This window comes from Heterostelium album, assembly GCF_000004825.1.
Source record: "Heterostelium album PN500 unplaced genomic scaffold PPL_contig6, whole genome shotgun sequence".
NCBI lineage: Eukaryota > Evosea > Eumycetozoa > Acytosteliales > Acytosteliaceae > Heterostelium > Heterostelium album.
The window spans coordinates 118,113-143,966 of NW_008805083.1; the positions used below are offsets into that span (position 1 = coordinate 118,113).

Here is a 25,854-nt window from a genome sequence, read left to right on the forward strand (position 1 = left end):
CATTTCAAAATTCACAATCAAATCAATCAAACAATCCATCACCAAATTTAATTTTTAAAAAAAGATTGATAAAAAAAAAAAAAGCAAAACAAAAAACAAAAACAGAAAGAACATAAATAACTAACTGTTTAGTCTATTTATTTTATTTTATTTTTCTATTTTTATTCACAAATCTTTGAATTAATAAGTTCAAAACACAACACAAATCAAATCAAATTTCAAATTGTACCATAGTAGCAATAGTTTTATAACAAAAATAAACTAACAATTTAATATTATATTTTATTATAGTAGTAGTATTTATAATATATATTAAAAAAAAAAACAGTAATTTTACGATAATCATAGATAGATAAGTTATATAAACCATGGCAACAGGTATTAAGAAAACAGTAAAAGTTGTAGTTGTTGGAGATGGTGCTGTTGGAAAGGTAAAAATCACGTGATTTACTTGTTTTGATCATCGGTCGAAACCAAACCAAATCAGTCAATATAAAATATTAACATTGTTTATATCTCTTTATTTTAGACATCTCTTTTGATTTTATATACTACTAAAGCATTCCCTAAAGATTATGTTCCAACAGTTTTTGGTATGTCTTGTTGAAAACATCATAATCATCACTCTCATTGTCATGACACGACATTTCAAACATCAACAACAACAACACAGTTCAGTTCAAGACTAACATTCAAAACATACAATATCAAACTTTAGATAACTTTAATTGTCTTGAAATGTACGATAACAAGCCTGTAAATTTAGTTCTCTGGGATACAGCCGGTCAAGAAGATTACGATAATCTCAGACCACTTTCATATCCACAAGTAGGTCATCATCATCAAAATATTAGAATTATAGATATAGACATAGATTTTAGATATATATAAATATATAGATAGATAGATAGATAGATTTTAGATTAAACAATACAAAAAGAAGAAAAGAAAAAGAGATGATTGAAAAAAAAAAAAAAAAACAAAAAACAAAAAAGGAATAACAATATATTAATATTTCTATTTTATTATTATTTAATTTTTTAGACCGATGTATTTTTGATATGCTATTCAGTGGTGAAGAGAGATTCTTTAGATAATATTAAATATAAATGGTTGAAAGAGATCAATCAGAGTAATTCGGGAACACCGATCATCTTGGTGGGTACCAAGACCGATTTGAGAGAGGACAAGAAGACACTGGCTTCACTGCAAGAGGTGAACCAAGAGCCGGTTTCACGAGACGAAGGTATCGCTTTGGCAAAGGAGATTGGTGCCGTACAGTTTTTCGAATGTTCCGCACTCACTGGTAGCGGTGTAAATGATATCTTTGCGCAAGCGATCAAAGCAGCTTTCAACAAACAATCACCTGCGCCCGCCTCCTCCTCAAAGAAACCCACCTCGAAATCAACATCGTCCTCTTCAAAATCATCGTCATCGTCAAGCGCATCCAGCAGCAGTTCGACCACCTCTACCACCTCTACCTCTAGTTCCGCTTCAAAGTCTGCACCCGGCGAAAAGAAACTCAGTTGGGGATTATTTAGAAAGAAAGATAAAGATGAGAAGAAAACAACCAAATAATCAACAAAACAAAAAAAAAAAAAGAAACAAACAACAACCAACCAACCAATAACATTCATTCACCATCACCAAATAATCTATAAACTTTTTTGTTAAATAATTTAAACAAATTATAATGTTTATAGAGTTTTTTTTTTATTTCTTTTTATTATATATATATATCTCTATCTATCTTACATTAACATACAATAATTCACCACCACAAATTTTAAAACAAATCATAACATAACATAACAATCATTGTTTAGTATAATTATATAATATTAATGCCACCTTTAAACAAATAATAATAACAAAAGAAAAAAATAGAAAAAAATAGAAAAAAAAAAAAAAAAGAAAAAAACAACTTAAATTATTTTATACTTTATTTATGATTATTAGTAACAAAAACTAAAAGTCAATTACATTCCAATGTTTGGTGATATTACAAGTATTCAAATCTATCTTCCACAACATGCAAACTTCGAATGTCGTTTGGCGATGTGGAAACAATTAATTTATTATAATAAAATAACATTTAAAATTAAAACAATTTTTCGAAAGAGTTTTGAGATTTTTTTTGAAAGGTGGGATCGATCTTGTTGTGTTTTTAATAACACATTTTTGTTTACTATTTATTTATTAATATAAATATTAAACAAATAAGATAGTGTTACTTTTAAAAACTATATATATATATATATATATTTATTGATTATTCGTTATTGTTATATTATATTACTTTTTCTATTTATATATCTATATTCTTTTAAAGCAATAAATTTTAGAGGCAATGTTATGTTATCACATCTATTATTAAAGTATATATTGTAAGTATCTTTGTTTACTTTTTAGATTATAAATTGAATCAATTTATTTATTAACCAACAAAAATTTTTTTTTAAAATGTTACTATTTTTTTTTAATTTGACAATTATATTTAGATCTTTTCTTGATTCTGATATAGATAAGATTTGCTTTATTTTGACTTGCAAGAAGTTGTATAATGATAGACATAGGATAGTTGGACCTCTCAATCAAAGTCGTATCTATGACTTTATTGAGTACTTTGAGAGTTTCAAGGGTGTACACCTTGACTCTTTTAAACAGGAGATTTGTACTTCACTATGGTTGAAACTCTACAATGATCAACCACTGCCAACGATACCCAGCTGGTTGACTCACTTGAAAATAGAGTATCCAGATGACGATGAATACGATAGCGACGACAATCAAGTGCTACCGAGCGAACTTGCCATTCCGAAATCGGTGGTTCACTTGGAGCTGTGTTTCAATAGGAGACTACCGCCTGGATTCATACCAAGCTCTGTCACCCACTTGATATTTGGAAATTCATTCAATCAGCAGTTACCCAATGATCTGCCAGATTCGATAAGTGAACTGACGTTTGGCAATGAATTCGACCAGTGTATAGAGAGTGCTACACTTCCCAAGTATTTGACGACTCTTAAATTGGGTATATCTTTTAACAAGCAGATTCACACTCAGATATTCCCTGTTTCGCTGGTTCATTTAGAGTTTGGAATGAATTTCAATCAGTTGATAGACGATCATGTGTTTGAGCAGAACTTAAATCTCAAGTATTTAGAGTTTGGAACATCTTTTAATCAACCGCTGCCAGCGAACCTACCGGAATCAATTGAACATCTGGTGTTTGGTGCCAAGTTTAATCAACCATTGGAGAATATTCCAGAGCAGCTAAAGATATTGGAAATGGGAGATGATTTTAATAGACCGATCGAGAGAGGAACACTACCCGATACTCTGACTTTGTTGGATTTGGGCTTGAAGTTCAATCAGGTGCTGGAGCCTCATTCGTTGCCATCGTCCATTCAAGTATTAAAGTTGGGATTAGACTACAATCGACCGATTTTACCAAATGTAATTCCCTCTGGTGTTAAGGGGTTTAAACTATCGGATTACTTTGACCAAAGCATTCAGGTTGGTACACTTCCAAGTACAATCACTCATTTCTATTTCGGTGACAAGTATAACACTGAAATTATACCTGGATCTATTCCGTCTGCTACACACCTTACCTTTGGAATGTCGTTCAATCATCAACTGAGTGCAGGCTCGCTTCCACAAAATCTAAAGCATCTGGTGTTTGGTTCACACTTTGATCAACCTATTGCCAATGTCATACCGGATTCTACCACACACATCACATTTGGCTATTATTTCAATCGACATTTATATCCCTATGATATTCCAGAGTCTGTTCTCAGTATCACTTTTAGCCACAACTTTAATCAATCGTTGCCACTCAACACCATACCCTCAAAGGTTACCGAGATCAAGTTTGGATCCAACTTTAACCAAGTGTTGATTCCAAACTCATTGCCAAACACTCTGGAATCGCTATGTTTCGGAGAGCTATTTAATCAACAGTTACATGCGGGTCAGCTTCCAAACTCTATAACATCGTTGACTTTTGGATCAAACTTTGATCAAACGCTGCATCCATCGGTCTTACCAGCATCATTAAAAACATTGGTGTTTGGTAACAACTTTAATAGTCCACTAAAGAAAGGGTCACTGCCCATGGGACTGGTCCAGCTTTCCTTTGGTACCAACTTTAATCAACCGATAAGACAAGGTGTACTACCAGAGAGTTTGGAGCGTATATTGTTTGGCGATGGATTCAATCAAAAGATCGATGGTATCCTACCGGAATCATTGACACAGCTATCGTTTGGTTTCGATTTCAATCAACCTATAGCCAGATTGCCGAACAAGTTGGTGTCGATATCGTTTGGCGGTAGCTTTATAAAGACTATTCCGAGCGGTGTTCTTTGTCCATCGATCACCAGTCTAATTGTATCACCACAGTTCTTTGATTTCAATCCACTGGAATCACTACCGATAACCGTTACAAACATATTGGTATCACTTCAAATAGATTATGTAAACATAAGGAGATTCAGTGCGAATGAAACATTGGCATTGACATCACGATTCATAGGTGGTTTTGTTAATACATCAAAGTTGAAACGTTTACTTTTACAAGAGGAAGATTCAAATAATCCATATGAATATTTTGATAATAGTAATACAAATTATGATTGTGATGATTATTAATCATAATTATTTACATATTCAAATAAAATTTTTTTTATAAAATCAACAATATTTTTTTTATAAAATCAACAATATTTTTTTTGACAATTTTAACTTTTTCAAAAAATTTTTAGTAGTTATTTATTATCTTTTGTATTGATTAGTTAGTTTAGCATATGGTTTTTTTATTTGCTTTAAACTTTTTTAGATACCTCTCTTTTACCTGTGGTTGGCTACTGTTACTTCAACCTTCTTACAATACTAAATCCCGCAGGCGGACAAAATTGTATTAAAATTATTTGAGACATGCAGGGCTTGAACCTGCGACCTATTGGTTCGTAGCCAATCGCTCTTCCAACTGAGCTAAAGTCCCATTGATGAGAATGTGAAACAATTCTTTAGTTTTTTATCAAAAGTAACCAAGATTTTTTTAAAATCTTTTTTATTTTCGAAACAGTAAAGGGACTTTAGCAACAACTTAAATTTTTTATTCACAAATTAGAGTGAGAATTAAAATATATAAAAGATTTAATTGTTTAAATAACTACCTATATAAGTAATTATCCAAAATAAATGACAGTTGTACGTGGACCCCCAAAATAATTGCCAAGATAATCACCAAAATTTCCAGTTATCCTTGCCTCGTCATATGTGTTCTCATTGTCATATTGAATTTTTTTTTCTCCAAAGATTTTATCTGCCCATGTAAGAATATTTAAAAGTAATTTTTCATTCTCAGTTAAATTGTTGAAGTTTATCTTGTTTACCAAGTCATCAGAAATGTCCTAAAATAAAATTGTTAAAATTTAATATATTTTTTCATTTAGTTTAAATTAAACCTACTTTTGTTAAACAAATATCAATAAAAAAATTAAAACTAAGAACTAAAATAAAGATATAAACAACTTTCATTTTGAAAGAAATAAATTAATTGCAATGATAAAACAAATCCTGTGAACTTTATCTAATTTTAAGTGGGAGTAAGGTATGTAACAATGATCCAACATTTTTTAAAAAATTGTTCATAATTTAATCTAAAAACAATCATAATTTAATATCAACACAAAAATAATCAAATTTGATAAGATATTGAATGTTGACATGTGTTTAAAATTGTACATTATAAAATAGTTTATTTTCATGATGCCTAATAAAAATTATAAAAAGATTTACACTATTAATAATAGAGAAATAAAATAAGAAATTTTTTTTTATTATTTTAACACAATGATATTAATCTTTAATGTCTTTTAATATAAATTGCATCAGTCAACGGTTCAATGACAATGTCAGTGTACATAAATGTCACTAGGTCATAAACTTTGGCATTTTTACTGGAGTTAGAGAAACAATACAATTTGCTCGAAGATATACCACTTGAAGGAATAAATACTATTTTTGAAATTGGGTTGGATTGCGCATTAGTTACCAATTGATTCATATGAGGAACGGTCGTGAAACTTTTTGATCCCAGATCATATCTTTCTATTGTATTGAAGTTGGTGAATATATAAATGTGATTATCTCCAATTGCACAATGTTTCATTGAAAAATTTTTGGAGAAATCAACATTTGATGTTATTTTGTAGGTATCCGACAAGGTATAGATATTGGATGAGTCAACTAAATAAACAACACCATTGTTCGCAAGAATTTCGGAAATAGATGTGATTGATATTGATATGAATTGGGTACTTAAAATATTTGGATCAACGATTTCGATTTCTCTACCGATAGAATAGTAGTCTCTAGAGCGGCTGGTGTATCTGTGCAAAATATATATCTGGTTTTTCTCTTTGTCATAGCATGCTGACTCCATCGTACTCTTAATTTGTGTTGAACGTGGGAATTTAGTTATCGTTTTCTTTGAGATTGAATATTTAATATATTCAGAATCAAAGAAGAAGATATCATCTCCAACTTGAACCATATGGGCAGGTTTTACATCTTTCAAACTGTTTGGTTTGGTAATTGTTTGAGTTTTCATATCAAAAAACTTTGTCTCTACTCCATTGTAATAAACTATCATATCATTGTCCCGGGATTTCTCTAATTGCCACATGGTGTCAAAGCCATCTTTGATGATCTTGATTTGATTGTGATCAAACATTGCCACGTATTTAGAAGGAATGATTTGGGAGTTGGTCTTTTTCATATCTTTATGCTTGGAGACATGTGATAGGAAGTCGATCTTGTCTGCTGGATTGGCGAACGAAACTTCTGAAAAGACATTCTGGAATGTTTGGAAAAGTTGTTTGTGGTCAACTGACTGTTCGACAGCCTTGAGGAGATCACCAATAGCGTTATATTGTTGGTGTTCTTTGGTATTTGAGCTGTCTGGACTTTCGGATACATGTTCTCCTGATCTACCCTCTGAACTCTCCGAATTCTCTGGATTTTCGTTGTTGTAAATGGTATTGGTAATGACCTTGAGTGAATTAATCTCCTCGATCACCAATGGAATAAGTGACTTTGCCAACTCCAACTGCTCTTCCACTGGTTTCTTCTTCTTGTGTTCTTCAACCATGAGAACATTGTGTATATCTTCATAGAACTTGGTAATTTCATCAAGTGTAGACTCTAAAGAATCAATGGTTGATTTGATTGTCTTTAATCGATCGAAAAGATTCGAAATCTTGTCTTGATAGCCATTTGTCTTCAACACCTGCTCCTTGATCGAGTCGAAATCATCAAACCTGTGTTGATTGTGATCACTGACACAACATTGTTTACAAACTAATTTTGAACAAGTTGAACACAAGAATATAAAATCTTTAAAATGTACTGAACAATGATTCATTAATTTTATAAATAAATAATTACTTTTAATCTTTATAACTTTTTTTTAAAAACAAAAATAGTGTTACAGAAACTAAAATATGTGAGTTAAAGTTTTTTGAAAAAGGTGCTTGTTGAAGGTTAAATATCATTTCTCCCAAAACCAAAAAAAAGTAGTGTACCAAAGAAAATATCATCCTAATTAGAATTTCAATTGTTGAACCTACAGATTCCGATTCAAATTACTTTCTCCCATATTCAATAGAGAAAATATTTGTTAAATATTCCTAAAACAATGATAATAAGATCTATTTTTTGAACTAAGATTTATATATGAACAACAATAGACAAATATTATTAAAAACAAAATCAAAAAATCATTGATCGCAACTAACTAAGAATGTTTTTTTTAATTTATTTGAAGATTATTATAGTATGCGATTAATCTTTATTTCTTTTAATAAAAACTGCATGATTAGAAACTTCGATAACCACATCAGTGAACATATATGTTATTAGGTCATAAACTTTGACAGTTGTACTGCTGGCGGAGAAACAATACAATTTGCTCGAAGATACACCACTTGAAGGAACATATACAATTTTTGAGATTGTGCTGTTGTTCGGATATCTAAACAATTGATTAATATCAGGCACAGTCGTGAAGCTTTTGGATTCCAGATCAAATCTTTCAATGGTGCTTTGGGTGGTGAATATATAAATATGGCCATCTCCAATTGCACACAGCTTCATTTGGAAATTGTATAAACCAATGGTAGACGTAATTTGGCAGTTATCCGACATCGTGTGAATATAGGATGTGTCAACGATATACACCAAACCATTACTTGCAAGAATTTGCGGATTTGTAATATGTGAGATTGATACTGTTTTGACTTGGACACTTAGATTGATGGGATCGATGATTTCGATTTGTGAACTTTTGCTATAGTGGTCGGTGTATCTGTGCAAAATATAAATCCGGTTTTTCTCTTTGTAATAACATGCTGAGTACATTGTGCCCCTTTGGTAAACACAAGAGTTGAATTTAGTTGTCTTTTTCTGTGAGATTGAATATTTAATATATTCAGTACCAGCACCAAAGAAGAAGATATCATCTCCAGCTTGAACCATATGAGACTGCTTTATATCTTTCAAACTGTTTGGCTTGATAATTGTTTGAGTTTTCAAATCAAAAAACTTTGTCTCTGATCCATTATGATAAACGATCATGTCATTGTCCTGGGATTTCTCTAATTGGCACATGGAGCTTAAGCCATCTTTGATCATCTTGGTTTGATCTTTGTCAAACATTGTCACGTATTTAGAAGGAATGACATGTGAGTTGGTCTTTTCTAATCCACCTTGCTTGGAAACATAGGAAAGGAAGTCCATTGTATCTGCTGGATTGGCGATCGAAACAATTGGAAAGAGATTCTAGAATCTTTGGAAAACTTTCTTATAGTCAACTGACTGTTCGACGGCCTTGAGGAGATTGTCAACTTGAGAGCTATAGTATTGTTTGTGTTCTTTGCTATCGTATTGTTTGTGCTCTTTGATAGTTGAGTTGTCTGGACTTTGAGTTACTTGCTTTCCTGATCTACCCTTTGGGTTCTTTGGATTTTCGTTGTGGTGGATTGTATTGGTAATGACCTTGAGTGAATTAATCTCCTCGATCACAAATGGAATAAGTGACTTTGCCAACTCCAACTGCTCTTCCACTGGTTTCTTCTTCTTGTGTTCTTCAACCATGAGAACATTGTGTATATCTTCATAGAACTTGGTTATTTCGCTAAGTGTCGACTCTAAAGAGTCAATGGTTGATTTGATTGTCTTTAATCGATCGAAAAGATTCGAAATCTTGTCTTGATAACCATTTGTCTTCAACTCATGTTCTTTGATTGAATCGAAATCATCAAACTGATGTTTGCTATGATCACTGACACAACATTGTTTACAAACTAATTTCGAACAAGTCGAACATAAAAATATAAACTCTTTAAAATGTACTGAACAATGATTCATTATATATATATATAAATAATTATATATTTATAAATACAAAACAAAACAAAACATAAATATTTAGATTAAATAGAAATTTGGATGTCGTTTTTTTTTTTTTTTTTTTTTTTTTTTGTTTGATGATGAAATTTTTGACTTGGGTCTATGGGACAAAAGCTACCTTCACGCTTTAACAATATTTTATTTGTTATCTCATTTAAAGATTGTGTCATATTTTCATATCTTTTTTAGTAATTTTTAAACTCTTTTTGCCTTTATGACAATTCAAATGAATCAAACATATGGAATTTCTGTGCAAATAAATAAGCATAACAAAAAAATTTTTTTGATCAAAAAAATTGTAAATTTTTTTTTGATTTATATTTTCAAAAAAAACGTTGAAATCATTCGATTGATCATTGTGTGTTACTACTCTGACAAATAAGCAGTTTCTATATTTTCATCATTGTTGTTCTTGTTTTTCGTTTAATTTAGATTTAGATTTAAATTAAATCAATTATTATAATCTCTTTTATCAACTTTACATTATAAAAGATAAAAGAGAGAAATATATATTTATATTATCGATTTATAATAGACAAGAAGGAAACAGAACAGATAGTAAATAAATAAACAACGATGCAATCTTCATTGTCAATTCTAAATAGATTCACAAGACAATGTTTGTCTGCAAGTAGATCAACCACATCGTCATCCACCTATTTGGTTGGCTATATAAATGGCAACTCGATTCAAACCAATGGATATTGTAGTCACAAGAAGAAACATCATCATCATGGCATGGGAACATCGGCAAAGGATCTCGAGGAGGTCGAAGATGCCGCTGCCTATCCAATACAGATGCGTCGTGCCGATCTCCTAAAGAAGATGGACGCTCGTGAGCAACAGGAAGCCAAGCAATTCGAACAGGACGAACTAGAGGAGATCGAAGAGGACGAAGAGTACGACGAGGAGATGTACGAGCAGGACAACGACAGAGACGACGACGACAACGAAAACGCATTCGACCGTTCCGCCATCAAAGAGAAACTACAGTTGCGTCGTAAGAAGCTGGCGATCGAAGATGAGTTGGAGTCAATCGGTCGTTTCGGATCGGGACACGACAACAAGTTCCACTCGGACGTGCTGTCGGTGGAGCAACTGGAGCGCGCCGTCTTTGGCGAGGACGGCAAGGTCATTCCACCAGAGAATGTAACTAGCCGTGACATGTACTTGCATCTGATGAGAAAGTATCGTGGATTGCGTAGCAAGACGAACAAGTCACACGATTTGCCAACTGAGGAATTGTTTGAGTCGGCACACGACGACTGCGACGGCGAGCATCACCACCACACCCCACAGCTCTCCAAGGAGAGAAAACAAATTTTGCTCCAAAAGCGATTGGACATTTTAGAGAAAGAGAGAATACACGAAGAGATGTTGGCCAAGGCAGAGGAGGTCGGCGCTGAAAACATCGAAAAGTATCGTGTCAACCCGATGCTCGAAGAGATGCGTGCCAAAAAGGCTGCCAAAGCAGTCGAGGATAAATCATCGACAGAGTATCTCTTAAGACACATCACCAAATTAGAGAGACAAGGTGTCTTTGATGATCAAGTCACACGTTCACCAACCACCGGTAAAGAGGTCGTCGGAAACAAGAAGTTCCCCAAATGTCTATTATGTTTTGATTATGGATGGAAAGTTGAACCAATGGTAAGTAAAGCAACAATGTGAATGTTTAAAACTAACTTAAACTAACTTAACTAATTAAAACTATTTATTTATATGTTTACTTCTACTACTAATAGAATGTTCCATTGTTAAGTATCTATTTAAATAATGACGGTGATATTTTGCCGAGATATATTACAGGAAATTGTTTGAAGCATCAAAAGAAGATCGCTAGAACTATTAAACAAGCGAAACATCTTGGATTGTATTCATATAAGAAGGGTACTTTCACTATCTACGATCCAAATGTAGTGCCACCAACACCCAAGGAGGATGTCGAGTACGACAAATGGTTCCGTGGTGACTTTACAGACAAGGATTGGATCGGAGATGAATCTATCGAGGAGGTCGACGACTTTGAGAATCCAATCGACGTTGAAAAGGAGAAACTCAAACAGAAGGAGTCTATCATGTTGGATATGGGTGTCAGTGAGCATGAAGCAGATCAAATCTTGGCTGGTAAATTCTTTAAGATTAAAGATACTGACAGTAAATAAGAATAATAATAAAAATAATAATAACGAAAATAATAATAATAACTATAATAACTATAATAATAACAACTATAACAATAACATTAATATAATCTTTTTATCAATTTAAAATAATAAATTTATATTTAAATTATCTTGTTTTGTTTTGTTTTTGCTTTTGTTTTTGTTTTGTTTTTATTTAACTAATTGGTTGGGATCTTTACCACAGAATATTTGAAAGATCCTAGAGGAGAGTACCGGACCTAACTTCTTGTTGGATGACTCTATCTTTAGATCCTTGAGAAGTGAAACTCTTTGTTGATCGGTCATTCCAGGTTTGTAGTAGTCGTCGTACAACGATTTGATGGTTGGATACCGCATGATAATCGAAGATGCCACACTCTTTGAAACACCACTGATCATACAAAGCTGTGAAGTCCAAATCTCATTGGAATTCTTGTATTTCTTTTTGATGGCATCCGGACAGAAACCCTGAAACAACTTGGAATTGTCTTCGCGATAAGGCAACATACTGATACACTCTGTACATTTCACCAAAAACAATGAACTTTCACTTCTATTATTTACAATTCTAACCATTATAGTTGAATATTTATACTATTATAATAATAATAATAATAATAATAATAACAATGTTAGTATGTATTTGATATACAAATAACTAACACTATATCTAACTAACTGAAGATATTGATTGATAAATTTAAATTTACCTGTATTTCTAAAAATATCTTTTCAAACTCGTGTCTGGAAAAGAACTTTTTACAAACAACGTCAGATGAACTACCATTAGTAGTGGTACTTGATGTTTGGTTACTACTGCCATTCAACTTTGATGTGATATCAGCTGATTTCATTTGTGACTTTTGTTTCAAAAAGTAATCCAATGATTCAATCAAGAGGATGAATCTCTTTGTTGGGTAGTTATCAAGTAGATTAGATATGGTAGTAATCAAAGTATTGGTTTCCGCCATTCTATATAGAAATTCCGGTGAATATCTTAAAACTATAATATCTTGATCTTCTTTCTTTCCATTGCTCAATGACTAGACAACAATATAAAGTTTGATTAACAACTAACTAATAATCAAAATATCTATAAATAAAACTCACTCTTTTCCATTGAATTGAACAATCGATCGATAGTTTCTCTTGTTTCAAATCGGAACAGATGATATCACTACATTTCTCTGTCATCATACTGAGAAGATCGTCGATCTCTGCTGGCGGCAGTTCCGAATCGAAATGAATCGATGTCTCTTTCAGTGCTTCTTTCTTTGATTTCTTCTTTGCCGGTTTTGAATCGTCCAATTGCAATTGTCGTGGTCTTCCTCTGGTTGTCGATGTTGTCGATGTAGTTGTTGTTGGTTTCATTGTTCTCTTTGATGCTGCTGTTGCTGCTAATGTCGATGTTGAAGTTGTTGGTGCAGGTGTTTTGAAATCATCGTCATAGTCATCCAAGTCCAATGCACTATTGTTACTCTTTTTACTAATAAACGAATCTTCATAATCTAATATCGAGGTTGACGATGTATTGACTGCCTGTTTCTTTGTTTGTCTACCACGTGACGTAGTGGAAGCAGCAGCGGTTGATTTCGTTGTCTTCTTTCTCTTTTTCGGTTCATCTCTTGTGAATGTCATTTCAATCTCGTCTTCAAAATCATCGTTATCAATTGCATCTAAACTACTTTCAAGTGACATTGCTACATTATTACTCTTATTAGCATTTGTAGTTGTTGTTGTTGTCTTCTTCTTTATAAATCCATTATTTGTATTACTATAATCATTATTATTATTACTCTTATTATTATTATCTACTTTAAAATCATCATCGTCATCATCCAATGATATTACATTATTACTATTCATTCTACAACTTGTTACTTTACTTTACTTTACTTTTAAACTATAACCAACAACAATACAATAAACATATATCATTTAAACATATTATCTATATTTTATTTTTTTCAAATTTTAAACAAAAAAAACATTAATTTATCTTTGGCGCTCAAAATAATAAGTCGACTTGTTTTGTTTATTCTTGGAATTATGCATAACACTTGACTGACTCATTTAATAGAAAAAGAAATATATATGATTGTTTAAGATTGATAAATGATAAATTAATTAAAAATATATATTAATTATTTATTGCTATGAACCACCATCGTAATGAAAAACAATACAACGGTTTACAATATTGTACAAAAAGAGGATTTCTTCTCATTATTAGTAGTGTTATTATTATTTGGTGAATTATTTTGAGGTGAATTACTATTACTATTATTGTTGTTACTATTATTTGAATTATTATTACTACTGCTGTTGTTGGTGTTGCTACTGCTACCATTAAAACTATTTTGAAAACTACTGCTAAAAGTACCTAAAAGAGTGGGTGAACGAACTGTCGATTTCGGTTTGAACTTTGTCCAGTTTTCGTCGGCGTACAACTTCTCGCCGGCACCCTTCACCACCGTATACAACAGATCTTCGACACCGGTGCCACTGACCGAGCTCGTCTGTATATAGATGATTCCTTTGGATTGTGCGAATTGCTGCGCTTCTGCGACGCTGACAATGTCGCCACCAGTATTGTTATTGTTGTAGATGCTACTGTTATTGCTGTTGCTGCTGTTGTTGTTGTTGTTCGATGATGTAGCGGTGGTTGTCGTCGAGATGGTAGCGGTGGTGCCTGACGTCGTCGCCGTGGTAGACGATGAAATTAAATCTGACTTTGTGCTGGCCAATGCCACGTATAGCTTGGGGTTGCGTGCGTATCTCTCCACCTCTGTATTCCACTGCTGCAGACGTTCGAACGACGATCGATTCGTTGGATCGAACGTTAGAATCACCACATCCGTATTCGAATACAAACTTCTAGATATAGTTCTAAATCTTTCTTGTCCCACTGTATCAATCTATTAGATAAATATTGATATATAAGGAAAAAAAAAACATATTGTGTTAACAACTTTTCTTTTTTTTTTTTTTTACAATGTGGTAAATAATTGTAATTAAAACAACATCTTACAAATTTAACAACTATTTGTTTTTTACCACTAAATGGTATCGCTTTTGTTTTCTAAAAGAAAAGCAAAGCAAGTTCAGTAATGTATGAAGAAGTGAGTAGCAAAGTTAATGTTAGTTAGTAAGCTGTGTGGTTGTTGCCATTACTTTAAATAGATGATTTGATTCTTTAAACGAATCTTTAATAATGACGTACATGAGTTTGAGCTATAGTAATATTTGCTTGTTCAACTGATGGGTGTATATTCTCACACATTCTCCATAGCAAAGATGATTTACCAACCGATGGGTCACCAACCAATAACACTTTGACAGTAATATCACTATATTAAAAATCATTATAACAATAGAGGTGACAAGTATAAGTAAACTATCAGATGGATGAACTATCAATCGACAACCTACCAATTTGATATTGATGTTGTAGACATTATTAATTAGTCTTCCAATTATATATTATATATTTTATATTTAAAAGTTGCTGCTCTCTAAATAAGAAGTTTTTTTTGTTTGTTGTTTTTCTTTCGAATGATTTGTAATCCTACATAAATAACCTAACTGATAATGTGATGTTTATTTGTTAACTTTTACAATTGCTATTAATATCTACAATTACAAAAGATCTAAAATAATAAATCTATTCTATTTTGTTATTCTTCCTTATTTTTTTTGTTGTCATGAATGTTTTTTTTTTTGACAAAAAAATAATAACCAGTTTTAAAAAAAAAAAAAGGAGCTTATAATAAAAAAAAAAAAAAATCACACAAAATTTATTTTATATGAGAAAAAAAAATTCAAACTTGTGGAGGGTTTGGTTCACCTTATCAGCAAAAATTTAAAAACACTAAAACTAAACAAAATTACTTTGTGATAAAACAACATAATATTATTTATTTGTATTTGATTCTTTTTCTTTCTTCTTTAAACTTGAGTTTCATAGTTTAGTTATTTTATTATTCGAGAACAACATGTTGTTAAAAGAAGTAATTACTTTATGTAGGTGTAGTTTTTTTTTTTTTTTTTTTTTTTGGTAATTCTTTTTTTTATTTTATTTTATTTTATTTTTTTAAAAATTTGAGTAACTTGAAGTTGAAAAAAATATGTTTTTTTGTCACTATTTTTGATGAATCATTAATTTTAATTGTTTTTGTGTGAATTCACCAAAAATTATAAATTTAATTTATTTTGTTTAAAAACCATTTCATTTCATATTTTTCATTTTAATAAATCGATAAATATATATTTATTTTATAAAGTTAGTTAGAATTAGTTATATCTTATTATCATTTTAATATATATTAGAGTGTAAAGTTAAAGTTAAACAAACATCATCATTATTTTATTTTTTTTTCTTCAATATATTCTCAAATTTGTATAGACACCTTTTATTTGTTACATTAATATATTAGTATTATAAAAACAACACAATGGTAAGTGAATTTGAGTGAAATCTAAAACAATCTATCTCATTATCTAATCCAATTGATTGTTTATTTTTATCTTTAAGATTATCGCAGTTAGAACACCTGTAGGTACAAAAAGAGTGGAAGTACCAGATGGATCAACAGTCAGATCGATCTACGAAAGCTTAAAGAATATGGGTGTCAATGTAGAGGGAACATATCTATCGATTTCCCCACGTGATCCACCAATGAAACCGGAATTAACAATCAGTCAATCCGGTATAAAACATGGTGATATGCTTTTATTAATATCTGTACAGTCAACAACAAATAGTAGTAACAATAACAACAATAATAGTAGTAGTAGTAGTAATAATAATAATAATAATACAGTTTCATCACCTGCATCAAGTCATTCAAGTTCAAATAGCTCAAGTGTTTCAAGTGGAAAATCATTGTCTTGCAAACATGCACCCGGTGACAAGTGTGTGTTTTGCTCAGATAGTTTGGGTGAGAAGAAGTGCACTCATCCCGAGTCGGCAACCTGTCCAAACTGTCAGGACAAGAAGTTCACCGGTAAGAAGTTAAAGTGGCTGTGCAATCATCCACCCGGTGGCAAGTGCAGCAACTGTCTCAGAGTACCAAAGAAAGTATCGTATAAATGTACACACGGTCCCAGTGCAGTATGTTCCAATTGTATAGATAAAGTAACAAATAGCAATAGCAGTGGCGACGTCAATAGTGGTAATAGCGGCGCTTCTTCACCGGCCGGCGATCGTTCTTCGGCACCTTCATCTCCACCCAACTTGGATGCAAACAACAACAACTATGTCGAGAAGCAGTCGCCATTCGCCAACAAGCAGAAGCCGGCTGCCGCTCCAGCCACCAAGTGCTTGCACGGCGCCAACGCAAAGTGTACAAACTGCTTGCCAAAAGACGATCCCAACGACACCGAACCACCCAAACGTAGATGCAAAAACCACGGTATCCACGGTAGCTGCATCGAGTGTATCGAGTGGCGTGAGTCACTCAAGATGAAGTTGAAGAGTCAGGACGCTGCACATTGTCCGGGCGCAGCAATCGCCGTCACACCGGCCAACGAGTTCCAGCACTACGTCAGCAGTCGCAAGTTTGAAGAGCAACGCATTGGATTCCTCTACGGTAACTTTTTGCAGGATGGATCGGTCTCTGTCGATGTAATATACGAACCACCACAAAAGGGTGACAAGAAATCGGTTACTCTTCTCGAGGACAAATCAATTGACAAAATCGAATCACTCGCCAGCTTGCTGGGAATGACTCGTGTCGGATGGATATTCTCGCATCCCTCAAGAAAATATGTTATGTCATCCTCGGAAATCTTGCAAGCCGCCAACTACCAAAATAAATTTGGTAACTCTTTTGTAACATTAATTCTATCTGGTAAGTTAAGAGAGTTTTGCAAAACTCAGTCAAGTGTGTATATACATAGGATAAACAATACTAATCATTAATATTTGGTTTGATTATTATTATAGTTAATAGTGAAGGTAATAGTAATTTAGAAGCATTCCAAGTCTCTGATCAAGCGATGAAGCTAGAGAAAACAGGAGAGTTCCAATCGAATCAATCGGAGCCAACCATTTGTAAATTAAAATCACCGGTACTCGTCGAAGGTTCAGAGACTCTGAATGCAGACAACAATTTCTTTATAGTCACAGTTCCTGTCAAGGCAAGAGAAGACAAACCTGTCTTGAATTGTGTATTCCCAGTCAACAATAGAAATCCACCAACCTCTGACTCTGATCTCGCTTCCTACAAGATTGACAATCAAGATCAATCCAAATTGACATTCTTTTCAGATTTCCATTTCCTTGTTTATTTATTAATGCATGGTATATTTGATTTAAATGTAAGTGTTTTTATTTATAAATAATTTAATAGTTTAATCTAAATACTTAAGAAACTAACAATGTTATCATTATTATTATCTATTTTTTTATCATCAAATTATTATTAGACTGATCTCCCACTTATCTGCGATAATGTTAGATCGAGAACATCAAATAGTTTAGATATTTACTATGAGTTGATTGAAGCTCATGTTGGTGAACTTATTGGTCATGATCATTAGATCATTTATATATAAAAAAATCAATAATCAATCAAATAAACAAATAAACAGATATTCTAAATAAATAAAACAAAACACAAATAATATTATTACATTTACTATTTTTTAATATAAATATTTATTTCTTGTTTTTTTTTTATTTTAGTTTATTGTTTTAATTATTATTTATTTTAATCACTTTCACTACTTGATGATTCTGATTCTGAAGAAGATGAAGATGATGATGATGATTTCTTTGATTTACTATTACTGTTGTTATTATTTGTTTTCTTTTTTGATGATTTATCTGATTCTGACTCTGACTCTGACTCTGATGACTCCGACTCTGACTCTGATTCTGACTCTGAATCTGATGATTCCTTTTTACTCTTTTTACTATCTGTACTATTGCTATTGTCTAATTTAATCTTTTTATTCTTGGTGTCACTGGATGCACCCGATGTGGAAGCCGATGAGTTCTCTTCGTCGCTCTCGTCAGAGTCTGACTCTGAATCAGATTTTTGTGCCTTTTCCTTCTTTCTCTTGTTGTAGCTACCACCGCCATAGTCAGAGTTTCTCTCTGAGATGTCACCGTCGTCTGTCTCGTAGTTGTTGGATTTCAGTGGTGTTGTTACCAGTTCGTCCAGTGGAACGGGTGGTGTATTATCGCTACCCTTTCTATGGTGATGATGATTACCGTTGGCACCACCGATTCCGTTGGCGTCACCACCGACACCGCTACCACCGGCCGGGTCGTTTCCCTCGATCTCCATCATCGATTGGTTGCTCGCTTCGACACCGCCATCCTCGGCATTCTCTAGCGAGAGCTGCTCGTTGGCATCGGTGTCACCGTAGATCGATTTTGAGAGATACTTTTGAAAGTGTTGTAGATTGTTCGATATGATCTGGAAGAAGTCGTCGTTTCCACCGTTACCGGTGATGAACAACTTGTGATCGTTTTGTTGTTTACGCTCTACATTGAACTTTGATAACAACTCTAAAGCTTTCTCATTGGAAATCTTTGATCTCTTTAAAACTTCAATATCCATCTTTTTTTAAAAAACTTTATATCTATAATAATACTAAATTAAACATTACTTAAAAAATTATCATCAAATTTCGTTTTATTCGTTTTTGCAAAAAAAATTATTTTTAATTTTAATTTTTTTTTTTTTTTGCTGCCCTTAAAATTTCTCTTCATACAAAATTTCTCATTAACTCATCGCACCTCAACTCAACTCATTTAGATTTGTAAATAATGTTTGAGATTATTTCTTTATTTATTTGTGTTTTAAAAGAAAAAAATAAAATTTAAATTAAATAATCAAATAAATCATTTTTAATTTAATTATTTAATTTGTGTTAAATTTTTGGATAATAAATAATAAAAAAGATTTCATTATTGTTCACTTTACACAAATTAAATAATAATTATTTCAATATCTTACGAGAACTTCTAAAAAGGTAGTTCCATTTGTCTATTCTCGGGTTGAGAATAAAATAAAGAATGGATCGTAGATATTAAAAAGCGAATAAAAAAAAAAGGAAGATGAATAGGAAATATCTTTAGAAATTTATTTTCAATCTTATTGAAGATGGTCATCTTAAGTTAAGTTCTAATGATCAGAACTGGTGTTTTTAATTTATAAGGATTTTATTTTATTTTATAATTTACAATAAATATTTTTGTGGGTGACGTACCTTTTCAAAGAATATATTGTATTTATTTTTATTCTATGCTGCGAGAATTTGTATTTTGGAAGTTTCCAACACTTCACGAGAAAGATCATTCGTGTTTATTTCACTTCGTCAATATTTTACGGATACAGCTTACTATACGAAGTGAAATATTAGATTTTTAATGAAACAGGCTCCTCTCGAAGGAGACAAAGGTTTATTCCCACCATCATTCTTAAGTTTTCCAAGATTTTTTCGCAATTGTTTTTAAAAAAAAACAAACTTTTTAGTTCTCGAAGTCGTTTTGAATAACACCAATCTTAAATTTCAATATAACCTGCTCTCTCACCAAATCAAAATCATCGACATCATCAACTGTTTAGTCTACAATAAGGGTGATAGTTTTCTCCCCGAAAAGATCAAGGTGGTTTTTGCAAAAAAATCAGCTGATGATTTGCGAAAAAACCTCAAGTTCCGAAAAGATCAAGATGATATTACTTAAAAAATCTACTGTTTTTATTTAAAAAATCTCAATATTGATGATTTTTAATAAAATTTTAAACTAATATCTGTTTGGGATCAAACATAAATCAAACTATTTTATGATATCATTAATCATTTTCCTAAACCACTCTTCTTACTTATATATATATTTATAATATAATTCTTTATATAAAGAACGACTCTTAGAAAATGATAAAATCAGTCATCCTCATCTTATCATTATTATCTTTAATTTCATATAGTGTTGCAAACCAATTGGAATGCACTGTTGTCGCTGGTGCTCCATGTACATCTGGGTAAGAAATCATCACAAGTTTTTGAAAAAAAAAAAAAAAAAAAAAAAGTTAATGTTTTTTTATTAACTTTTATTTGTATTCTACCTACTATTTATATATAGATCATGTGCTACAGTTACTCTTTGTTTGACATGGTTAGCTAATCAAGTACAACTCAATCCATCATATAATGTTACTGTTGTAACTTTGAACGACAATACCTACGATTGTCCGGGTGTTTTCCCAACTGCTTCTTTCCCAAGATCAGCTGTTCACATTTTCAGAACCACCAACGATATTAACATTCTTTGTAATGTAAGTAATAATTTGAGGAAAGAAACAATCATCTTACTTAAGTAAATATAAATTTATTAATTATCTTATCAATATATATATATATTTCGTAGACACCATTTATCGATGTTAATTTACCATCACCAACCAATATTGTTTTCGAAGGTATCACTTTCTATAGACACTCACCATTGATTTTGGCTCCAATGCTCAAGTTCAAGAATTTGAATGCCTCTGCTGCCGCACTCCCAACTTTGTACTTTTTCTGATGGTGCTTTGGCCAACATCGAAGGTGGTGCCATCAATGTCTTCAACATGAATATCGACATTTTCAACTCAACCGTTATCAACTGTACCTCACCATACAGCACCATCATCGCCAACTCCACCGCTGGAAACAATACTTTAATTAGTGTTTGGTACTCAACCGTCTTTTTGAACAACGCTACTGTCGGTGGTATCATCAACGGTCACAACATCATCATCGAAGACTCGCAATTCTACAACAACTCAATCTCTGGTGTTATCAACGCCACCGTGAGTGTTTCGATCGACAACAGTTTCTTCACTGAGAACTTCAACAATGTCACCAAGGGTGGTGCCGGTGTCGCCAGTGCACCAAAGATCTTCGCCACCAGCTCGATCTTCTCCAAGAACTACGGTGTCAAGGGTGGTGTTTTCTTCTCTGACCAATACCAGTACAAGACTCTCGGTGTCACCGTCGATGACTGCGAGTTCACTGAGAACACTGCCTTTGAGAATGGTGGTGTCGCCGTTGCCTCGAACTTTGTCATCTCCAACTCTGCCTTCCTCAACAATGTCGCCCCATTCGGTGGTGCCATCAACGCCAACAACCTCAACGCCACCAACTCGCTCTTCAACAACAACACCGCAATTCGTTCTCTTTTCAGCGGTGGTATGGGTGGTGCTATCATGGCATACAACAACGTTTCACTCGTCAACTGTCAAGTCAACGGAAACGAAGCCTATTCTTTCGCCGGTGCCATCTACTCTGACCAAAGCAACTCCAAGAATACCTTCTACGCCTCGAACACCACTTTCGATGACAACAAAGTCACCAGATACGACGGTGCCGGTGGTGCTATCTACTTCAGTGTCGACGATGTCGTACTCCTCAAGGTTAACATTGTGAACTCTTCATTCGCCAACAATCTCGCTGGAAAGGGTGGTGCTATTGTAAGTATACTTTCACTTAACCCTATCAAAGTCGCAAACATATTAAACTAACATATCATTATCAAACTTTAGTATATCACTGATTACTATCCAAGCAGTCCATACAACTACGTCTTCAACATGAAGAACACTGTTTTCTTTAATAACTATGCTAACGACCAAGGTGGTGCCATCTACTTCAGAACCTATCCAACCAAGTTGGTTGGTGGTCTCTTCATCGACAACGATGCCGGTGTCTCACAAACAGCCACATTCACCAAGATCCCAACATCACTCAATATCGTCAAGGTTTTCTCATCGATTCTCTTGAACGCCAGCAACTATTTGGTACCAATCGTCAAGGATCCAAACACCTCACCATACGTTATGGCCTACGGTGTTGTCGGTCACTGTCCAAACGGATGTGCAACCATCAGTCTTTCAGGTCAAGTCACTGCTTGTTCAACCACCACCTGTTCATAAATCAAAACATATATATAAATAAGATAAAATAACTTTTTTTTTTTTATTCCTTTTTCCCCCATCGATATCAAATATGACCGATCAAATAAAACTCAAATAATAAAACCACAAGATATATAAATTTAATAATCATTTAATTATAATTATTAAGAAATCAAAATTGAAAAAGAAATTATTTGTTTACTCAAATTTATTTGAAATCTCTCATTAGCTCCTATTCATTGAACAAAATTAAACTTTTAATTTTTATCTTATTTCTTTTTCTATTTTTTTTTAATGCTTTTTTTGTCATTGTTAATGAGTCCAACAAGCGAACCAAATAAGTAAATATTATCTGTCGCTTATTGTTTTTTGTTTTTTTTTTTTTGAACAAAAAACATTGTGTGAATTTCATTTTTAATTAATTTAATTGTCGTCATACACAAATATATAAATATATAAATAGTTAATTATCTATAATATTATTATTTGAGTATTGTTAATCATCATATATATAAAAACATAATGTCAACATCATCAACTAGTAATGAAGAATTTGTTACACCGATGAAATTACCAGCATCTCATCAATATGTTGTACCATCAAAAGTAATCACCAGTCCAGTTGAATTGAATCAATTCCTAGCGTCAAACACTGCCAAATCATTACTTTTATTCATACAGAGACTAGGTGATATTGTAGTTAGTAAATCTAATTCATATCAATGTAATGTTTCAAATGTAAGTGTTATATAGTAATTACTTTAAATTAAATGTAAGAAAAGCAAAGCAAATACTAACATGTGTGGTGGGTATATGTTACATTTTTTCTATAGACTGTAAATACAATGATCGAAGTATTGAATCAGGTGAATCAGTGGATAGATGAAATACCACCATTGTCACAACCAATGCGATATGGAAACAAAGCATATAGAACTTGGAATCAACGTTTGTTGGACAATGTCGAGGAGCTACACAAGCGATTCGTACCGGAATCGATGCACAGCGCCATACAGGAGCTGTCACCATACTTGATCGATGCGATGGGCAATGCAACCAGACTCGACTATGGCACCGGTCACGAGTTGCACTTTGTCGCGTGGCTCTACTGTCTGCGTGCTGTAGGTGTGGTCGGTGTCGACGATGAGACTGCACTCGTACTCAAGGTGTTCCCCACCTACCTCACACTGATACGCAAACTCCAGAGAATCTACGGACTGGAACCGGCAGGAACACACGGTGTCTGGTCACTCGACGACTACCAATTCATCCCATTCATCTGGGGTGCAGCGCAACTCACCGACACCACATTCAAACCCATAGACATCCTCTCATCCGCCATCATAGATCAAAACTATGAAAACTATATGTATTTTGCATGTATAAAATTTATAAACACCGTATGTATTTTAATAACCAAAATAATTTGTATATTGAATATTAACAACATGGCAATAACAACAACAACAATAATTATAACAATAATTATTAGGTTAAAAAAGGACCTTTTCACGAACATTCACCAGATTTGTATAATATCAGTGGAGCAGCTTCTTGGAGTAAGATACATCAGGGAATGATGAAGAAGTTCTACGCGGAAGTAGTAACAAAAGTACCTATTATGCAACACTTTTTGTTTGGCTCAATATTTGTTTTTAAAGTTTAAGTAACTATTAAATTTATTTTATTTTTAGAAAAAAAAAAAAAAAAAAAAAAACAAAGATATTGTTTGTGTTTTTAATATATTAAATCTCAATTAATTGTTTGTTTTATTATAAATCTAATCATTATTCCCTTCCTGCACTTTAAAAGGTTGATCTCACTCACTTGCTCTTAAAAGTACAAAGTAAGTTCCCACTCAAATGTGGGGTGACAGAGAATGATCACACCCAAATATATAAAGAAATTTATAAACCCCTTTTTTGATTATAATCTTGGACCATTATATCATATCTTTTTGTTGTGTTGTTGAGCATAATGATTCATAAGTTTTGCCGCCACACTTTCTTTTTTTTGATTAAAAAAACCCACCTACTGTTCATCAAAAATGTTTAACAAAAAGTTTTTTTTTGAAAATCAGATTCCCAACTTTGTTTTTTTTTTTTTTTTTTTTTCATTTTTTTTAAACAATCTTAGGTAGGTTGATGTTGTTGTATATGTGGGGTGACAAAAGTTTCGACTTATTGTTTTTTTTTAAAATATTTTTATATTATTATTTTTTAGAAAAGAAAGAAAAATAAATTAATAATTAATAGTTAATAATTAATCATTTTATTTATATCTTATCGTTTCATTCGTCGATAGCACAATCAATAATATTACAATAATATAATATTACACTACTTTCTTGTACAATCATCAGTCTAGTATAACAACAGCAGCACACACCACTCACAGTCACAATCGTTTTATACAAATCTTGCGACACACACACACACACAAACAATAAAATTATAAAAATACAATTAAAATTATTAGATGATTGATTTGTGTAAACAATAAAGAGTTGTTCAACAAACGAAATTGATAAGCAGTCACACCACTGTAACATATCTATCAAACATTACAAAATTACCAACATACAATTATAAATAGTTAGTTTTAGCAGATTAGTTAATTAGTCAGATTATTTAGTTTTAAAGTAAATAAATAAGATATCTAAAGAATATAAATAATAATAAATATAAATAAATAATAATAATAAAAAAGAAATATAAAATTTATATATTGTTAGTTAGAACTTAAAAAGTTAAGTTTAGCATCAACTCAATTGGTAGATACAAACCCAGTAAGGTAGGTAGAGAGCAATAGATATGATCATAGATTAGGTTAGGTTATGTTAGGTTAGGTTAGGTTAGGATGATTCAGGTCAGGTCATGTCAGGTCATGTTATAGATTTTTGTTTTTTATATATATGTTTGTATATGTCTTGTTTTGTTTTGTTTCATTGTTAAGAATTGAATGTTCTTAATATTATTATTATTATTATTATTATATTTTTATTTGAAATCAATATTTTGTAAAATTTTCTCTCTCATTCTCACTCCCTATCAAAATGAGATAGTTACAGGTCAAGGATAACAACAATTGTGGTTGTTGTTGAACATCCAGAATTTCGACCGTATTTTAAAATTAGAATTCAATTGGTCAATTAAAGTTAATCTTCATTCTGTTTGATTTGTAAAATCTTATATTTATGCTTTATACCTCATTTGGAAGTGTTGGTGTTTTATCATGTTCATATTGGTTATAACCACAAGAACAAGATCTTCAACTTCACTTCCCCCAATAAA

At 32.3% G+C, this 25,854-nt stretch overlaps 11 protein-coding genes and 1 non-coding gene across 12 annotated transcripts; 6 read left to right on the forward strand and 6 right to left on the reverse strand.

The window, feature by feature from the left end:
• Positions 1 to 368: 368 nt before the first annotated feature.
• racD (Rho family small GTPase) lies at positions 369 to 1,578 on the forward strand (the record flags this gene model as incomplete). The annotated part of the gene is made up of 4 exons (XM_020574516.1): positions 369 to 431; positions 530 to 593; positions 719 to 828; positions 1,045 to 1,578. 4 exons carry the CDS (start codon positions 369 to 371, stop codon positions 1,576 to 1,578), a joined length of 771 nt encoding a protein of 256 aa, XP_020435558.1.
• A 1,713-nt stretch (positions 1,579 to 3,291) lies between these two features.
• Positions 3,292 to 4,659, forward strand: PPL_03589 (uncharacterized protein; the record flags this gene model as incomplete). The annotated part of the gene is made up of 2 exons (XM_020574517.1): positions 3,292 to 3,566; positions 3,648 to 4,659. The coding sequence occupies 2 exons, from the start codon at positions 3,292 to 3,294 to the stop codon at positions 4,657 to 4,659; spliced, it is 1,287 nt and encodes a 428-aa protein (XP_020435559.1).
• A 279-nt stretch (positions 4,660 to 4,938) lies between these two features.
• Positions 4,939 to 5,011, reverse strand: PPL_03590. The gene has a single exon. It is a non-coding gene; the product is annotated as a tRNA-Arg (tRNA).
• An 867-nt stretch (positions 5,012 to 5,878) lies between these two features.
• On the reverse strand, positions 5,879 to 7,438 carry PPL_03591 (uncharacterized protein; the record flags this gene model as incomplete). The annotated part of the gene is made up of 1 exon (XM_020574518.1): positions 5,879 to 7,438. The coding sequence occupies one exon, from the start codon at positions 7,436 to 7,438 to the stop codon at positions 5,879 to 5,881; it is 1,560 nt and encodes a 519-aa protein (XP_020435560.1).
• Positions 7,439 to 7,857: 419 nt separating this feature from the next.
• PPL_03592 (uncharacterized protein) lies at positions 7,858 to 8,649 on the reverse strand (the record flags this gene model as incomplete). The annotated part of the gene is made up of 1 exon (XM_020574519.1): positions 7,858 to 8,649. The coding sequence occupies one exon, from the start codon at positions 8,647 to 8,649 to the stop codon at positions 7,858 to 7,860; it is 792 nt and encodes a 263-aa protein (XP_020435561.1).
• Positions 8,650 to 8,853: 204 nt separating this feature from the next.
• PPL_03593 (B-box zinc finger protein) lies at positions 8,854 to 9,441 on the reverse strand (the record flags this gene model as incomplete). The annotated part of the gene is made up of 1 exon (XM_020574520.1): positions 8,854 to 9,441. One exon carries the CDS (start codon positions 9,439 to 9,441, stop codon positions 8,854 to 8,856), a length of 588 nt encoding a protein of 195 aa, XP_020435562.1.
• A 618-nt stretch (positions 9,442 to 10,059) lies between these two features.
• On the forward strand, positions 10,060 to 11,648 carry PPL_03594 (bS18 family ribosomal protein; the record flags this gene model as incomplete). The annotated part of the gene is made up of 3 exons (XM_020574521.1): positions 10,060 to 10,632; positions 10,819 to 11,133; positions 11,229 to 11,648. The coding sequence occupies 3 exons, from the start codon at positions 10,060 to 10,062 to the stop codon at positions 11,646 to 11,648; spliced, it is 1,308 nt and encodes a 435-aa protein (XP_020435563.1).
• A 171-nt stretch (positions 11,649 to 11,819) lies between these two features.
• On the reverse strand, positions 11,820 to 15,106 carry PPL_03595 (uncharacterized protein; the record flags this gene model as incomplete). The annotated part of the gene is made up of 7 exons (XM_020574522.1): positions 11,820 to 12,242; positions 12,359 to 12,691; positions 12,759 to 13,533; positions 13,845 to 14,566; positions 14,680 to 14,730; positions 14,872 to 14,998; positions 15,081 to 15,106. 7 exons carry the CDS (start codon positions 15,104 to 15,106, stop codon positions 11,820 to 11,822), a joined length of 2,457 nt encoding a protein of 818 aa, XP_020435564.1.
• Positions 15,107 to 16,102: 996 nt separating this feature from the next.
• On the forward strand, positions 16,103 to 18,191 carry npl4 (NPL4 family protein; the record flags this gene model as incomplete). The annotated part of the gene is made up of 4 exons (XM_020574523.1): positions 16,103 to 16,105; positions 16,183 to 17,500; positions 17,596 to 17,969; positions 18,078 to 18,191. 4 exons carry the CDS (start codon positions 16,103 to 16,105, stop codon positions 18,189 to 18,191), a joined length of 1,809 nt encoding a protein of 602 aa, XP_020435565.1.
• Positions 18,192 to 18,361: 170 nt separating this feature from the next.
• On the reverse strand, positions 18,362 to 19,219 carry PPL_03597 (uncharacterized protein; the record flags this gene model as incomplete). The annotated part of the gene is made up of 1 exon (XM_020574524.1): positions 18,362 to 19,219. The coding sequence occupies one exon, from the start codon at positions 19,217 to 19,219 to the stop codon at positions 18,362 to 18,364; it is 858 nt and encodes a 285-aa protein (XP_020435566.1).
• A 1,321-nt stretch (positions 19,220 to 20,540) lies between these two features.
• On the forward strand, positions 20,541 to 22,579 carry PPL_03598 (uncharacterized protein; the record flags this gene model as incomplete). The annotated part of the gene is made up of 5 exons (XM_020574525.1): positions 20,541 to 20,647; positions 20,749 to 20,941; positions 21,034 to 21,176; positions 21,334 to 22,117; positions 22,190 to 22,579. 5 exons carry the CDS (start codon positions 20,541 to 20,543, stop codon positions 22,577 to 22,579), a joined length of 1,617 nt encoding a protein of 538 aa, XP_020435567.1.
• A 504-nt stretch (positions 22,580 to 23,083) lies between these two features.
• On the forward strand, positions 23,084 to 25,716 carry ppp2r4 (serine/threonine-protein phosphatase 2A activator; the record flags this gene model as incomplete). Its single annotated transcript, XM_020574526.1, has 5 exons — positions 23,084 to 23,299; positions 23,395 to 23,930; positions 24,104 to 24,164; positions 25,296 to 25,354; positions 25,698 to 25,716. The coding sequence occupies 5 exons, from the start codon at positions 23,084 to 23,086 to the stop codon at positions 25,714 to 25,716; spliced, it is 891 nt and encodes a 296-aa protein (XP_020435568.1).
• Positions 25,717 to 25,854: the final 138 nt, after the last annotated feature.